We start from the raw sequence: 12,983 nt of genomic DNA on the forward strand, positions 1-12,983 counted from the left end.
ACCATGGTCTGTGAAAACAAAGGCGTTTCTATGATTATCACGACCATATTATGTAGTGTGTTGTTGTGACGCTTCCCGTATTTATATATTTATGCAATTTAATTTAACACAAATGAAAGGTAATCAGGGCTGAAGTGTAGTTCTGTCGTGAAACAGTAGAAGATTCCAGTAGAGCAAATATTTGTTTGTCATGCATTTGCCAACAATATTCAGGCTGTTAAAATGTTAGCCACTGCCTATGCATCAACTCTTCCTTTTCACGCAAATGTGTTCATTTCAGAGTGAATTTGATGACTTTTTGAAGGCCGCAGGCTCCAAACTCGTTGTTGTTGACTTTTCAGCAAAATGGTGCGGACCTTGCAAAGCGATCAGTCCTGTCATTCATGTAAGTACAGTGTTGCCATCCCATGCCACTCCCAGAATGGGGTGCTGGAATTGACATTGCATGGGGGAAAACCCACAAGGTCAGAGTCTGATCTTTGTTACAATAATGCAAATCCAGAACAACTCTATTGAGGTTAATGAAGTTACTCAAGATTTACACCTGTGTAGCTGAAACTCTAGTTCATAGAGTGTCCCTTTTACTTTTACTTTGCAGAAATGGCCAGGTGTTGAATTAGAAAGGAAGGCATTAGCCACTCCATTGCATCCTGGATATACGATCTACATCCAGGGGAGGGGACACCTATATTATCCTTTGGACATAAAACACATGCTCCGAGCCCTTCAAGTAATTTTTATAAGGAGAAAAGGCACAACCACCTTCCTTTCTGGAAGCAAAAAGACTGGCGCTCCTTCAAACTATGTCCTCTCAAACTTGGGCAGTGGGGTTAGACCTGCTGCTATCCGCACTCCTCACCGTCTTCCCGGGTCCTCTCCATTTCTGAATTTGAACCAGCGTTACCTGTCTCCCACCTGAATTCATGGGGAGTTCTCTTCCTGTGAACACTTAGCGATAGATTGTGCCTACTTCTGCATAGGCGACACATGGGGAAAGAGTGCAAAATGAACCTGACTTCCCTTTTGCCCGTGCATGCGGACAAAGTGCAGTCTCTGGCCTTGTGTTCCCATGGTGCAATGCAAGGACTGGGGAATTGAATGCCTACAGCAGTGCTAGAAATCCCATAAGGGATCGTGGGACAAAGGTAGAACCTCCCACCTGCTGTCCTGACCAGCAGAGCTGGGATGGCGTGAGAAGGTAAAAGAGTGTAGCAGCAGCCACCACTGCTGTGTGCCCCTCCTGAGGAGAGGTACTACGCCTCCTGCAGACACAATGCCTTCAGGAGCTGGGCACCTTTGCACACACTCTTCTGCACGTTGTAGCTTATAGCCCTTAATATGAGAGAGAGGCGCACACCTGGGAGGCAGGAAGTTGTGGGCCTGATGCAGGGTGCTATGGTCCGTGCTATGCAGGAGGTCAGACTAGATAATCATCCTGGTGCCTTCTGGCCTTAAAAATCTATGAACTCCTGAGTTCTACATCCAGCTGAGACATGGACCCCCTCTCTCTGGCAAACAGGGATAATCACACTTGCCTATCTCTCTGGGGTGCTGGGAGGATTAATTAACCAGAGCTTACCAAGAACTCAGAAAATGAAATCCTAGACAGTAATATTATTCTAGTGACATTTACATTTCAGTGCTATATAATTGTTCTGATCCGATGCCCTGATTCTGCAAAAGGATCCGCAGAGGCAGACCCCTGTGCTTGTGCAGAGTCCCACTGAAGTCAACAGACTGGTTCAGGCGTCCTCTCACACAGATTTGATTGCAAGAACTTGGCCCTCACTTGTATCAATCTCTTGGTTTTAGCTGTGTAGTACTCTTATCACTTAGAGTAACTGGAAAGTGTATTAAGGACTCCAGGAACCCAAGGGCTCATAATAACCGACAGTGAAAATGTCTAATACTGGAAATCAGTAACAGTTAGGTGGAGAATGTTTCAATCCATTAGAGACAACAGGCTTTTAGCAAAGCTCTTAAACTGACACCCTGAATGAAACATCTTAATGAATCAAAATCAGGCCCCATTGGTGGTTTTGCTGCAAGATGTGCTAATGTTTAAAAAACAATGATGTAAACAATTATGGGACTGAGAAGCATAAACTTTTCCAAAAGACAACCCTTCACTCTTTTGCACCTTGCCAGCCTGTGAGATGAAAATGAACAGAGGAATGCTCACTCTCAGGTCAACAGTTCAAATTTCAGCCAAGGGGTCAGTCACCGATATTTATTCCCATCTGCTGGTGCCCTGTGTGAAAGAGCCGAGAGTCTCAGTCCAGTTCTCAATGAGTAGGCGTGCACCTTGCAAGACCCTCCCAGATGAGCATGCAGCTGTGATATTAGTTGGGGCTCAGCGGACAGACAAAGGAGCCTCCAACCATGCTGCATTGCTGCTGTGTGTCAGGAATATCGCATCTGGGAAGCACAAAAACATCAATGTGCCAGTGCATAAAAAGGGGTCTTGAGCATCTGCTTTTCCTGCACTCGGACCAACTTTTCCTTGCCAGCCTTCACAAAGACCATCACTGCACGTGCACCGTTGTTGTCTCTCAGAAGACAGGCGACGTACTGATTCAGCACGAAGACGGAAAAACACAGGGAATGGACGATGGATATGTCTACACAGCAGTTGGGAGGTGTGAGTCCAAGCTCAAGTAGACTTATACATTCCCTCTCTACTCAAGCTCGTGTACTGGCGGTGGCTAGCGGGAGGGGCTAACTGCCCCAAGTCTGAGCCTGGCGGAGACCGTATGCAAGTACTCAGGCAGCTAGCCCAAGCTGCTGCTCGTGCCACCGTGGCCACACTGCTGTGTTTAGGGGCTAGCTCGACGAAAGCTAAGGTATGCATGTCTGCAGGAGTTGGGAATCTCACCACCTGGCTGCTGTGTGGACATGCCCGAAGACTGATGGCATGGGATTAAGGAAAAACTTATCCTGAACAAACTTGGGACAGTGAGATCTATCAAATTGTTGAATAGTTTCCAGCAAGGGCAATTATAAAAGCCCCATCACTTTGGTCTTTTAATACTAGTCTCAAGAAAACACTGGGAAATGTACTAGAGTGAACAACTCTTCCTTTACTTTGTTTTCTCCAATGATAGCCTCTAAATGATCACCATAGTGCGCTGCAGGCCATTACTGCAGGATTCTGCAATACCTCCCTGTAAAGGAGTCCTACATTGCCAGGGAAATGGACAGGATGATCTAATAAGGCTTCTCCCTCCTCTCTGATTCTGTGCTCTGCCCTCCAACCCTAGAAGTGGTCACTCAGGGCCATTAGTGAGTATAGAGGCTTTCACTGCCACTGCCCGTGCTGTACTTGTTCTGTAGATAAAAGGAGGCGATGAGAGTCTTTCCACTACTATCCCAATGTGCACTAGTTACTGCATAGGTGGCCAGTCTGGTCTATTTCCTGTACTCCACTGCACAGAGGTCAGGAACAAAACATATCTTTTTCAGGCTAAGCATCCATGCCAGGACTGCTGCTGAGAGACTTGCTGTTGGGGACTCTGACAGGGTTAGGACCCACCACCGCTGGCGCCTCCCACTGGTTGCTCCAGGAATTAGCTCTGTCCAGTCATGGAGCACCTTTTTCACGTGGTGCCTTGCCCTTCATCTGCTCTGCTGCTTCGGGGACCCTCATTGCTCCCCACTCAGCAGCGTCCTCTTCAGGACACTGCCCTGCGGCAGTGCCCACTGCTCTGGTCTCACCCCCTTCCGGGGGTTTGGTGTTACCAGCAGTCCACGATCTGCACCTGTTGTAATGGCCGCCTGCAGCCTCTAAGTCTAGCCCCTTATCGCAGGGACCAGCCACAGCCTGGATCAGGCCACGCTCCTCTTCAGCCAGGTGTAGCACAAGGGTAAGGGGGGGACCCAGGCCCACCCGCTACTCTGGGTCCCGACCCAGGGACCCTCTAGCGGCAGCCTCTCTGCCCTCCTTCTCTCCCCTTGCCCTGCTATTGTCCCTGGACCACTTCCCCTTCGGCCCTATGCCCCTGCCTTGCCTAGGCCGGCAGCCTGGGGTTTTCCTTGATGGGAGCTCCCCAGCTCCTTCTGGCCTTCCCCAGCACTGCTCTGTCCAAGGTGCTATCTTTCAGCCCAGGAGCCAGTCCTCCTCCCTTGACCACCAGGGAGAGACTGCCCGCTCACTTCCTGGGAAGCCTTTATATATGGCTGAGTCTGGCTCTGTTTGGCTGTCTCTAACTCAGCCTCTGATTGGCTCCCTAGCAGGCCTTCTCTGATTGGCCACTCACCTGCACCGCCTCCCTGGCCTGCTGAAGCCCCATCTAGGATACAGGGACTATCAGCAATTGTCTAGTATAGCCAGGACTGAGGTCTGCCCAGGGAAGGCCAGGATATTTGTTTTGGATTCCACTTTTTCAGTATGCACAAGCCTGAGGACAGGATTTTACTCTTCAGTGAATACTGAAGAAAATGGATTCACCCGCGTGGCTAGCACAGGGATGAAAACAATGTTCTTTGGGGATTTCAACGGGGAATTCTTTGGAGAATGCTTTATCTCATGTCATCCCCTTGGAATTAAAATGCTGATGGATTCTGGTTTGACAATGGGTCTATTCTGATCCTTATTCTCACTACGAACAGTCACATTGGCTTCATGGGGCCTGCTTGTGATGGGAGGGGCTACTCAACGTGACTTGGTGTATCAGAGTCTGGCCCAAAATGAGCTGCAAACAGGTGGGAGCAGATTCACCCATGTGTTCTGGCTGCTTTGCACCACTTCAGCGATGCAAAGAAGTATAAATTTGGTTTACACAGCTCACTGGCCCTTTATTAACTAGGATCCCTGACACCTGATCTCCCCTTTCCATGAAGGGTCAGGGATTTCCAGCTTCCCTAGAGCTGACTAGGGTAGCTGCAGAATGTATTTTGAAACAATGGGGATTTTCTTGCCATCTTTCACCTTCACACAGGGCAATGCTGTTGCTCCTGATTTTCCATAAAAGGGTAAGCAAAAGAGACACCTTCACAGCATTACAAACAACTGAGTGAGCAAGTGAGATAGGCTTATGTTAAAATCAGTGTCAGGACTTGTTCCGATGACTCAGTGTCTTTCAAGTGAAAAACATAAGGACACTGCTTTGAAAGCTGCTGTCTGTGACCTGTCAGGCAGGATCACTGCCCGTGGAAGGAGGGTTAAAGAAGGATGAATCTGGTGGTGCCTGCTAGGAAGACAGCGGGCAAATGTCACATGATGGAGAATTAAGAACACACACACACCCCACAACTGTTGTTCTAATTGGCTCCCTACGGATAGGTGCTGTGTTGCAGCCATGCTCATTTGTTGCTCAGCAACTGTTTTAATCAGGCAGAGTCTAATGAGAGGCTTGACCCACAAGCTATTAGCATAGAATGAGTAGCTAATAACATGAGAGAGCCCCTGCAGGGACTCTGTTTCCCTGGAACCTTCTAGTATTTCCTGGGAAATGGAGGGCCTGATGCAGCATTGCCTTACTCCAGCTTTTTGCTGGTGTCGCGCTGTTGTTGGCAATGGAGCGAAGCTAGAGCCTATCACTCCTGTCAGAGGTCTAAAAAGACAGAAGAGGAGGGCGAGTTCATTGATTAGATGGTGCTCAGGAGATGTAAAGCACCATATGAATGCTAAGAGGCAAACACTGTTCTTCATCCCACTGTGCCTGGACTTCATGCCTCTGTTCTGGTTCCTCTGCACAGGGGAGAGGCAGGATCCCAGAAGTCTATGTAGTGGATTGCTCCACAGAGGATCCCTGTGTTCCCAGTGCAGGGGTTGGGTTTAGGGTGAGAGGGAGCTGAGCCAGGGAAGGGGTGCGGATGTGACCAATGGCTGTGTGACTTCATGGCCATACTGGACAGTCCGACAGATGGAAGTGGGGGAGTGGGGCACAGCGGAAGCGACTTCAACCCTAATAACGCACTAGTGGCTGAGGAGTGGCTCCAGAGCCTGGAGAAAAATCCACAGCACATGGTGCTGACTGTGTGCTGCTGGGCCAGGACTGCCCCAATCCTGTTTCTGTTAATCTGCAGGACAGTGTACATCTCGTGTACAGATGGACTCTTATTGTGAGCCAGGCAGTGGCTTCCGAACACCAGCACGCCTGGGGGTGTTTGGATCTGGACCCTTGTATAAAATTAGTGGCCAAATGTGACATTTAGATCTGGGAGCAAATCCCTAAAGGCCAGGGGTTTGGTTCTGGCTCCCCTCAAATCTCTTCCAATATTTTCCCAGAATTTCTGGGTAAACGGTGGGCTGCTGACTTGAATCTAGTGCTTGTGAGAGAAGCCAGCCCTGGACCCCTGAACTTCCCTATCCCATAACAAGTACAGCACCAGCAGCAGCTAAGGAAGCTTCCCAATGCTGCCCTGCCAATTTGCTTCAGCAATGACCTGGAGGTATCACATCTGGAGGGATCTAGCGGTGCAAGCAGAGTTCAGTTCCCAGCCCAAAGCAGAAAATAAAACCAATTAGGGGCACCCAGTGGGTAATCTCAGCAGAATGCTCATTCCATCAGAACACACCATATCTGGAGAGAATCCCACAGCCCTTCTCTGGCTATTACTAGATCTGTGGTTTAATACGAAACTCCAGCTATTTTTAATAATGTAGCTTCTTTACTGGAGATGTAATGCTGACATATTGTTATGCTTATTAATGTTACTTCCGCAAACAAGTGTATTTATTCCATTTATTCCTAAAGGACCTGGCTGTTCGGTATGACAATGTGATGTTCTGTAGTGTGGATATCGATCGGGCAGAGGTAAGCTATTGACACCATGTTAGTTGAAATCATGCTATTGAAATCATGTTCATGTATAATAATAATTAATAAATACCCGGCTTTTATCATCAGTAGCTCTCAAAACACTTCACTGTCTTTAATATTAGACCTTGATCTGTGCATTTAATAAGTAGCCCCTACGTGAGTAGTACTCACCTAAGAAGTAAGTCTCACTGACTGCAAGAGATTGCAAGATCTTACCTTCCATGTCCCTTTTTTCAAGAAATCAGATAATATCAAAACACAATCCATTTCCACAGAGGACGTTAGTAGCTAGTGATTTGATATAGATTAGAAATGGGCCAAAACAGTGTGAAATGGCTGCCTACTCCCCAAATGTTGATCATTCATATAAAATGGAACCAGATTCAAATCACCTTTGGTTTTGATCTTTGCCAAATCAAAAACCTGATTGATCGTGTTTTGAAAAGCCAACACCAAACACAGCTTTGTCAAACGTAGCAGTACAAATAGGTCCTGGTTTTGGAAGGACATACCAGGCATTGACTTCAATGCAATTACTTCTGGTTTACATGGGTGTCATTTAGATCAGATTCAGGGCCAAATCCCTGATACAGATACTGTGAGTCACCCATACGGATTTAGATAGTAAAGAGATAACAAGCTGCCTGCTTTTTGAATTTTCACCAATCTTTGTCCTGGGATTTTTAATTCTCAGTTGTGCTTAAATTTAGAGCAACCCCCTGTCACTTGCGCTGGATCGTGCAGTGTCATAGCCTCAGCAGCTGTTGTTCAGCATAGTTCCGCTGAGCTTAATGGCACTTTGCCAGTTTACACCAGCTGCAAATCTGGCGCTGTACAGCCAATAGGGTGACCACATAGCAAGTGTGAAAAATCAGGATGGGGAGTGGGTGAAGGGGGGAATTGGTGCCTATATAAGACAAAGCCTCAAATATCGGGACTGTCCCTATAAAATCGGGACCTCTGGTCACCCTAGCAGCCAAAGCAAACAAAGTCCATATCATTTTACTATAAGTAGCGTAGGATCTCCAGCTAATAGCAGAGATACCAAGTAGCCATAAAGGATTAGCTGGACATTCCACTGCCTCTTTTTAAGGAGCTGACATTTTATTTACCATGCCGTAGCAATCTCTACCTTTGTCTACAGCTGTGCAATATGGACATTTTCACATCAGCATATCAAAGAGCTAGAAAAATCTCAACAGCACCTTCAAGCTATTGTTCAATATATCAAGTGGCAAGGTGAAACTGTGAATAATGAAGTTCTTATAGAGGTTGTACAAGGAGCACAGGAGTGCAAAAGCTCTCGCTGACTCAATTCAGCGCGAATGACGAGCAGTGACGACACCTTGCTGAATGCTTTGTAAGGCATTCTCGTGAGTAATAATTCTGTGTACTCTGTGTTATGATTTTATCTTGCCATATAATAGCTCGATGGTACTGTGCAAACAGCTTTTCTGGTTTCTATCTTACAGGTAAATTTCCTGTATTTCTCATGACTCATTCTTTATCATTATTATAGCTATTTGCCTGAAAGCAGGCCCTTGGATCTTAATGAATGGTTCTAGCACTAGTGTGACAGGTGATTTTTACAGATGTTTTTTCTCACTTTTCTAGGACGTGGCTAATTCTTGTAAAATTATAGCCATGCCGACATTCCAGATGTACAAGAAAACGGAAAAGGTATTGTATAGCTAGTGACATAAAATGGTAATTGTGGGTCTTTGTTTTATTAGCGGGGCCGCAAAGGCTAATAACTTGCTGTATCCCTTCCTAATGACAACTAGGCCTTGTTCAGAAGGATTTCTCCGAAACTCCTGCCCACATTGCTGTGACGAGGTGGGAATGTTCTTAATGTTGTCTCTGAATACTGTGTGGGTGCCTCGGTTTCCCCTATGCATTTCTTAAGTATCTAGGTGGTGGGATAAGGGTGTGTGATTGTTGCAGAGCCCTAGAGGGCAGGTGTGATGCCGTCTGCACAGAGAATGGCCGACACCCTGTCTCCTGGCAACTGATGGCTTGGGGCCCTCCTCTGCAAGGTGCCAACTGAAGATGTTGGAGAACAAAGAGATCAGGTGGCCTTCTGGCCCGGGAAAGTTACAAAAGGCCAGAGGAGGGGCTGGAGAGAGTGCCAGTTTGGAGCTGGCTGGGGAAACAGAGGGAGGCCCAGAACCTGGGTCTGGGCTCCCTAGCCCCCAAGATAGACCTGACTGAGGGGTCCTGTTTTCTGTACTTACAAGCTCTGTTTTAGACTGTGTTCCTGTCGTCTAATAAACCTTCTGTTTCACTGGCTGGCTGAGAGTCACGGTGAATCGCAGGAAGCAGGGGGTGCAAGGCCCTGACTCCGCCATACTCCATGACAATTGCACTGAGTAAAAAGGCTTCTATTTTTTAAATATTTCAGGCTTTTGTGTGAAACAAGTGCCTAAGAAAATAAGACCTTTTGCAAAAGAAAAAACTCAGCTGTGGGATTTGAGCCACAAAGTTTAAGTCTTGATTTCCCAAAACTCTGGGGACGTTGAGTTCCAGAGTTTTGATACAACCCATTAAAGAGTTTGGATCTAGAACCAAACATCTGCAGATTTCAGAACCAGGTGGAGTTTTTATTCTGGGTCCATGTCTAGATCAGACCAGTGGGTCATTGGTCCCTGTGAATGAAGCAGGTCCTGTTCCTCCGTGCCAGAATAGATGCTCCCAATTTGGCCACTTAAAAGAACAGGGCAGCAGCTGGGGTCTATAAAGGATCAAGGAGAGACCCAATATGAGGGAGTCAGAGTTGTCGGATTCAGTCAGGGGTAGGCAAAAGCTGACAGATACCACGAGCACTGGAGGAGGTCCCAGAGGAAGTCAAAGGTACTTCCTGCAGGAAGGCTGAATGCAAAGAGAGCATCCCCAGTCCAGGGCTGGAGAACTCAGAAGGTGGGGGACCCAGAGGAACCAGAAGAGGGCCCGGGGGAAGTGAGGATGCACCTCAAACAAGAATGCTCCCCAGTAGAGAGACTGTAGGGGGTTCTTGCTGGGAAGAGCGGGATTTAAATCCGCTGTGGTGGCTGTCCTGGGACAAGGACAGGAGAGGATGGACAAAGACGCCAGGTGTGGATCAGAGGTGCCAGTGTGTGCTGTGTGGGGCATCGAAAGATTAAATGCCTTAAGTTTTAATGACTACTTGCACTGGGCTGAGAAATAGACCACGCCTGGGATGGGAACTTGCTTGGGACCATTTGCATAATGGGACTGGTATATTATAAAGCAATCAGGGTATTATTCTGTCACTTTGAGCCTAAAGTGAAGTGACTGGGGACTCTGAAAGGCTAACCTGAGACGGTACACGCGTCATGTCAGTGCCTGCCGCGGGAGGGCGCTCCAAGTGGGACTGCCCTAGGACAGTCATCAAGTACTGTGGCCTGCCACTGCAGTCCTGGCCTTCAGCATCCCTGTTTTGCTGGTCATGGGTCTCTCTCCAATGCAGAAGGCACTGTGAAGAATTGTGTTGAATTGTGTGGTGGTCTTATAGCCTCGAAAAATGTGCACAGGTCGAGGAGCTACAAGGAGAGCACAAAAGTACGCGGATTTTGATTCAGGCAAAGAAGCCAGGTCTGTGGCAATGAGAGGCTGTAGCGTGGGTTCAATCACTGCACTACGCAGCCCAGTGGAAAGTTCACAAGCTGGCTTTCAATCCTGTTTGCTTAGGGCAGCCAAAACACTAGCGTTGGCATTGATAAAAGATAGGCTAGAGGTATTGAAAATAATGAAGAGTAGAGTGAAGGCTAATAGAGTGCTTCTCTTGCTCCCGTCATAAAATACAGGGTCAAGGGATCAATCAATGAAATAAAGTGCCAAACCTACCCTTTGCAATTGCACTCCAAATTTTGTGTGGACAGATGCTCAGTTACGTGTGCACACTGCATTTTTGCACACAGGGTTGATCCAAAGGCCACTAAAGTCACTCGAAAGACTCCCATTGACTTCAGTGGGCTTTGGCTCATGAGACAGATGGGCAGTAGCTAGATATGCAACTATCCATTTTGTGAGACCAGTTGCAATTTGCACATGCAAATCTGAGGTGCAAGGATGAACATGGAAAAACTTGGTTGCAAAAAACTATGGGCATAATTTTGAGGCAGCTTTAGACAATTGGGCTAAAAAGGCAACACATTTGAAGTGCATAAAAGGGAATTCTTTTTTCATCCTTTTAACCTGTTGAACACACTGCTGCCACAGGATATTATTGACGCAAATAGCATAGTGATATGCTCACGTGAATAAGGCACAATGATATCCTGACAATGCACAGCATAAACTGCTTACCAGAGAAATTGTATCTGTATCCATGGTAAATTACTGCACAATTAGCTAGGTGAAATATGTGTGTGTGGGAAAGGAGGTGTTTACTTTCTTCTGAAACATCCAGTTCTATGATGACCATAAGAAACAGGATCCCCAACAAGATGGACCATTTTGTCCTTTCATCCTTCTGCATCATGCTCTGTCCTTGTATGGCAATTCTGACTGACCTGCTCCAAATGTCATAGTGCTATTCCGAGATGCTAGTGGTTGGATGTGGTGATTTGGGTGTGATCACAGGCACGAGGACAGTCTGTAGGTGACTTGCAGGGAATGCACGGTACAGTTTGGGGATTCCAGTACACTTAGAGCTAAGTTTCTCACAGAAGATTACCCCAACGAGCTCTACCTCAGGGTCCCACCGAATACCAGGTGATATAACATACACATTATTTGCCTTTGGGGCTACAATGTACTATACTGTAATACAAGTAATGCACAAAATAGTTCACATCCATTCACGTGTTCAGCCAAGGTTTGGTCTATTTCTAATATCCCCATCACAATGGTTTCTCCTATTAGTAGTCTATGTAACATCCTTTTGTGTTGTGGACCCCTCTGTTAGAAGACTGAATGCTATTAAAAAAGAACCAAAATGACTTGCTTCACAGATGGCATTAAATACAGTCCACTTTTTAATCCACAGATCCCTTCCTACCCCGTTATTTCCCTTTCCCTTTAACTTTGTAAAAAGAACTAGTAAGTTGACTTGCTTAGTCAGCAAAACCTTACGTGATGGACTGTCACAGCTAGGTTGAAAATGGTTCTGAGAGCTCATATAGGTGTTCTTGTGAAAGGTAAAGCATCGGACTCACTGAATACTTATAAAATAACTTCATTTATTTACAGATGACTGAAAAAATATAGATTACATAGACAGAAAGGCTCACTGATCAATGGACAGGCCTCCTAGAAGTGAAGACAAGGTAGTTTTGCTTTTAGGGGCCTGATTCAGCAAAACATTTAAGGATGTGCTTATTTTCCCTCAAAGTCAATGGGACTTAAGCACGTGTTTAAAGTTAAGCACATGTTTAAATGCTTTGCTGAATCAGGGCGTAAGAGAAGGAGTCCCAAATATCTGCCTCTGTGTTAGAACAATCCTTGCATATGAATCTCTCCATGTGTAAGGTTATGCAGGTGTGTGTTTGCAGAATCAGAGCTTTAGTGTGCAATTCTTATGAAATTTTATTCTTTATCCCAAACATTTTTTTTAAAAAGGAACTTTCTAAATTGCAACTTACTGCTTTATCAAATCAGAAGTTTGTGCAAAAATAAACCTTCTTTTTTTGTTGTTTTGTTTTGTCTGTTTATTTGTAACTAGATTTGGGAAATTACTGGTACTGACACCGGGAAGTTGGAAGCAAAGATTGAAGAACTAATGTAGTTCCTGCAGAAAACAAAAACAGAAGTTCCAGTAAAATCCACCTTTTGCAGTCTCGCATGTGTCTATTTTCCTTCAACACAGTTATTCAGAAATGATGCATCAAAATGTATAAAGATTCTCACCTGTACAGGAAGGAGAATCTTGTGGTTAAGGCACAGGAATGGGACTCAGGAGATCTGGGTTCATTCTTGGCTCTGCCTACGGTTGCCTAGGGTTGCCCGGTGTCCTGCTGACTGGACCGTTAAAAGTTCGGTTGGCGCTGTGGTGGCAGGCTCTCTACCCAACTCCAAGTGGCTCCCAGAAGTGGCCAGCATGTCCCTCTGGCTCCGAGGTGTAAGGGTGGTGAGGGAGCTCCACGTGCTACCCCGAGTGCTGACTCCACAGCTCCCATTGGCCAGGAGCCTGCGGCCAATGGGAGCTGCGGGACAGCGCCTGCGGGCAGGAGCAGCCCGTGGCACGGAGCCCCCTGGCCACATCTCCACCTAGGAGCCAGA

The 12,983-nt window shown here is 46.5% G+C and overlaps 1 protein-coding gene across 1 annotated transcript; it reads left to right on the plus strand.

Moving 5' to 3' along the window:
- Positions 1-238: 238 nt before the first annotated feature.
- LOC141987069 (thioredoxin-like) lies at positions 239-12,504 on the plus strand. Its single transcript, XM_074952111.1, has 4 exons — positions 239-385; positions 6,699-6,758; positions 8,379-8,444; positions 12,427-12,504. The coding sequence occupies exons 1-4, from the start codon at positions 239-241 to the stop codon at positions 12,487-12,489; spliced, it is 336 nt and encodes a 111-aa protein (XP_074808212.1). The 3' UTR covers positions 12,490-12,504.
- The last annotated feature ends 479 nt before the right edge of the window (positions 12,505-12,983 follow it).

The sequence above is a fragment of the Natator depressus genome, chromosome 5 (assembly GCF_965152275.1).
Source record: "Natator depressus isolate rNatDep1 chromosome 5, rNatDep2.hap1, whole genome shotgun sequence".
In the NCBI taxonomy this organism is placed as follows: Eukaryota; Metazoa; Chordata; order Testudines; family Cheloniidae; genus Natator; species Natator depressus.

Excerpts from the sequence above, each read along its gene's own strand:
- LOC141987069 (XM_074952111.1), top strand. The coding sequence starts at position 239 with ATGCATCAACTCTTCCTTTTCACGCAAATGTGTTCATTTCAGAGTGAA. Across the intron at positions 386-6,698 it reads CGATCAGTCCTGTCATTCAT|GACCTGGCTGTTCGGTATGA; the intron begins GTAAGTACAGTG and ends TTATTCCTAAAG. Across the intron at positions 8,445-12,426 it reads TGTACAAGAAAACGGAAAAG|ATTTGGGAAATTACTGGTAC; the intron begins GTATTGTATAGC and ends ATTTGTAACTAG.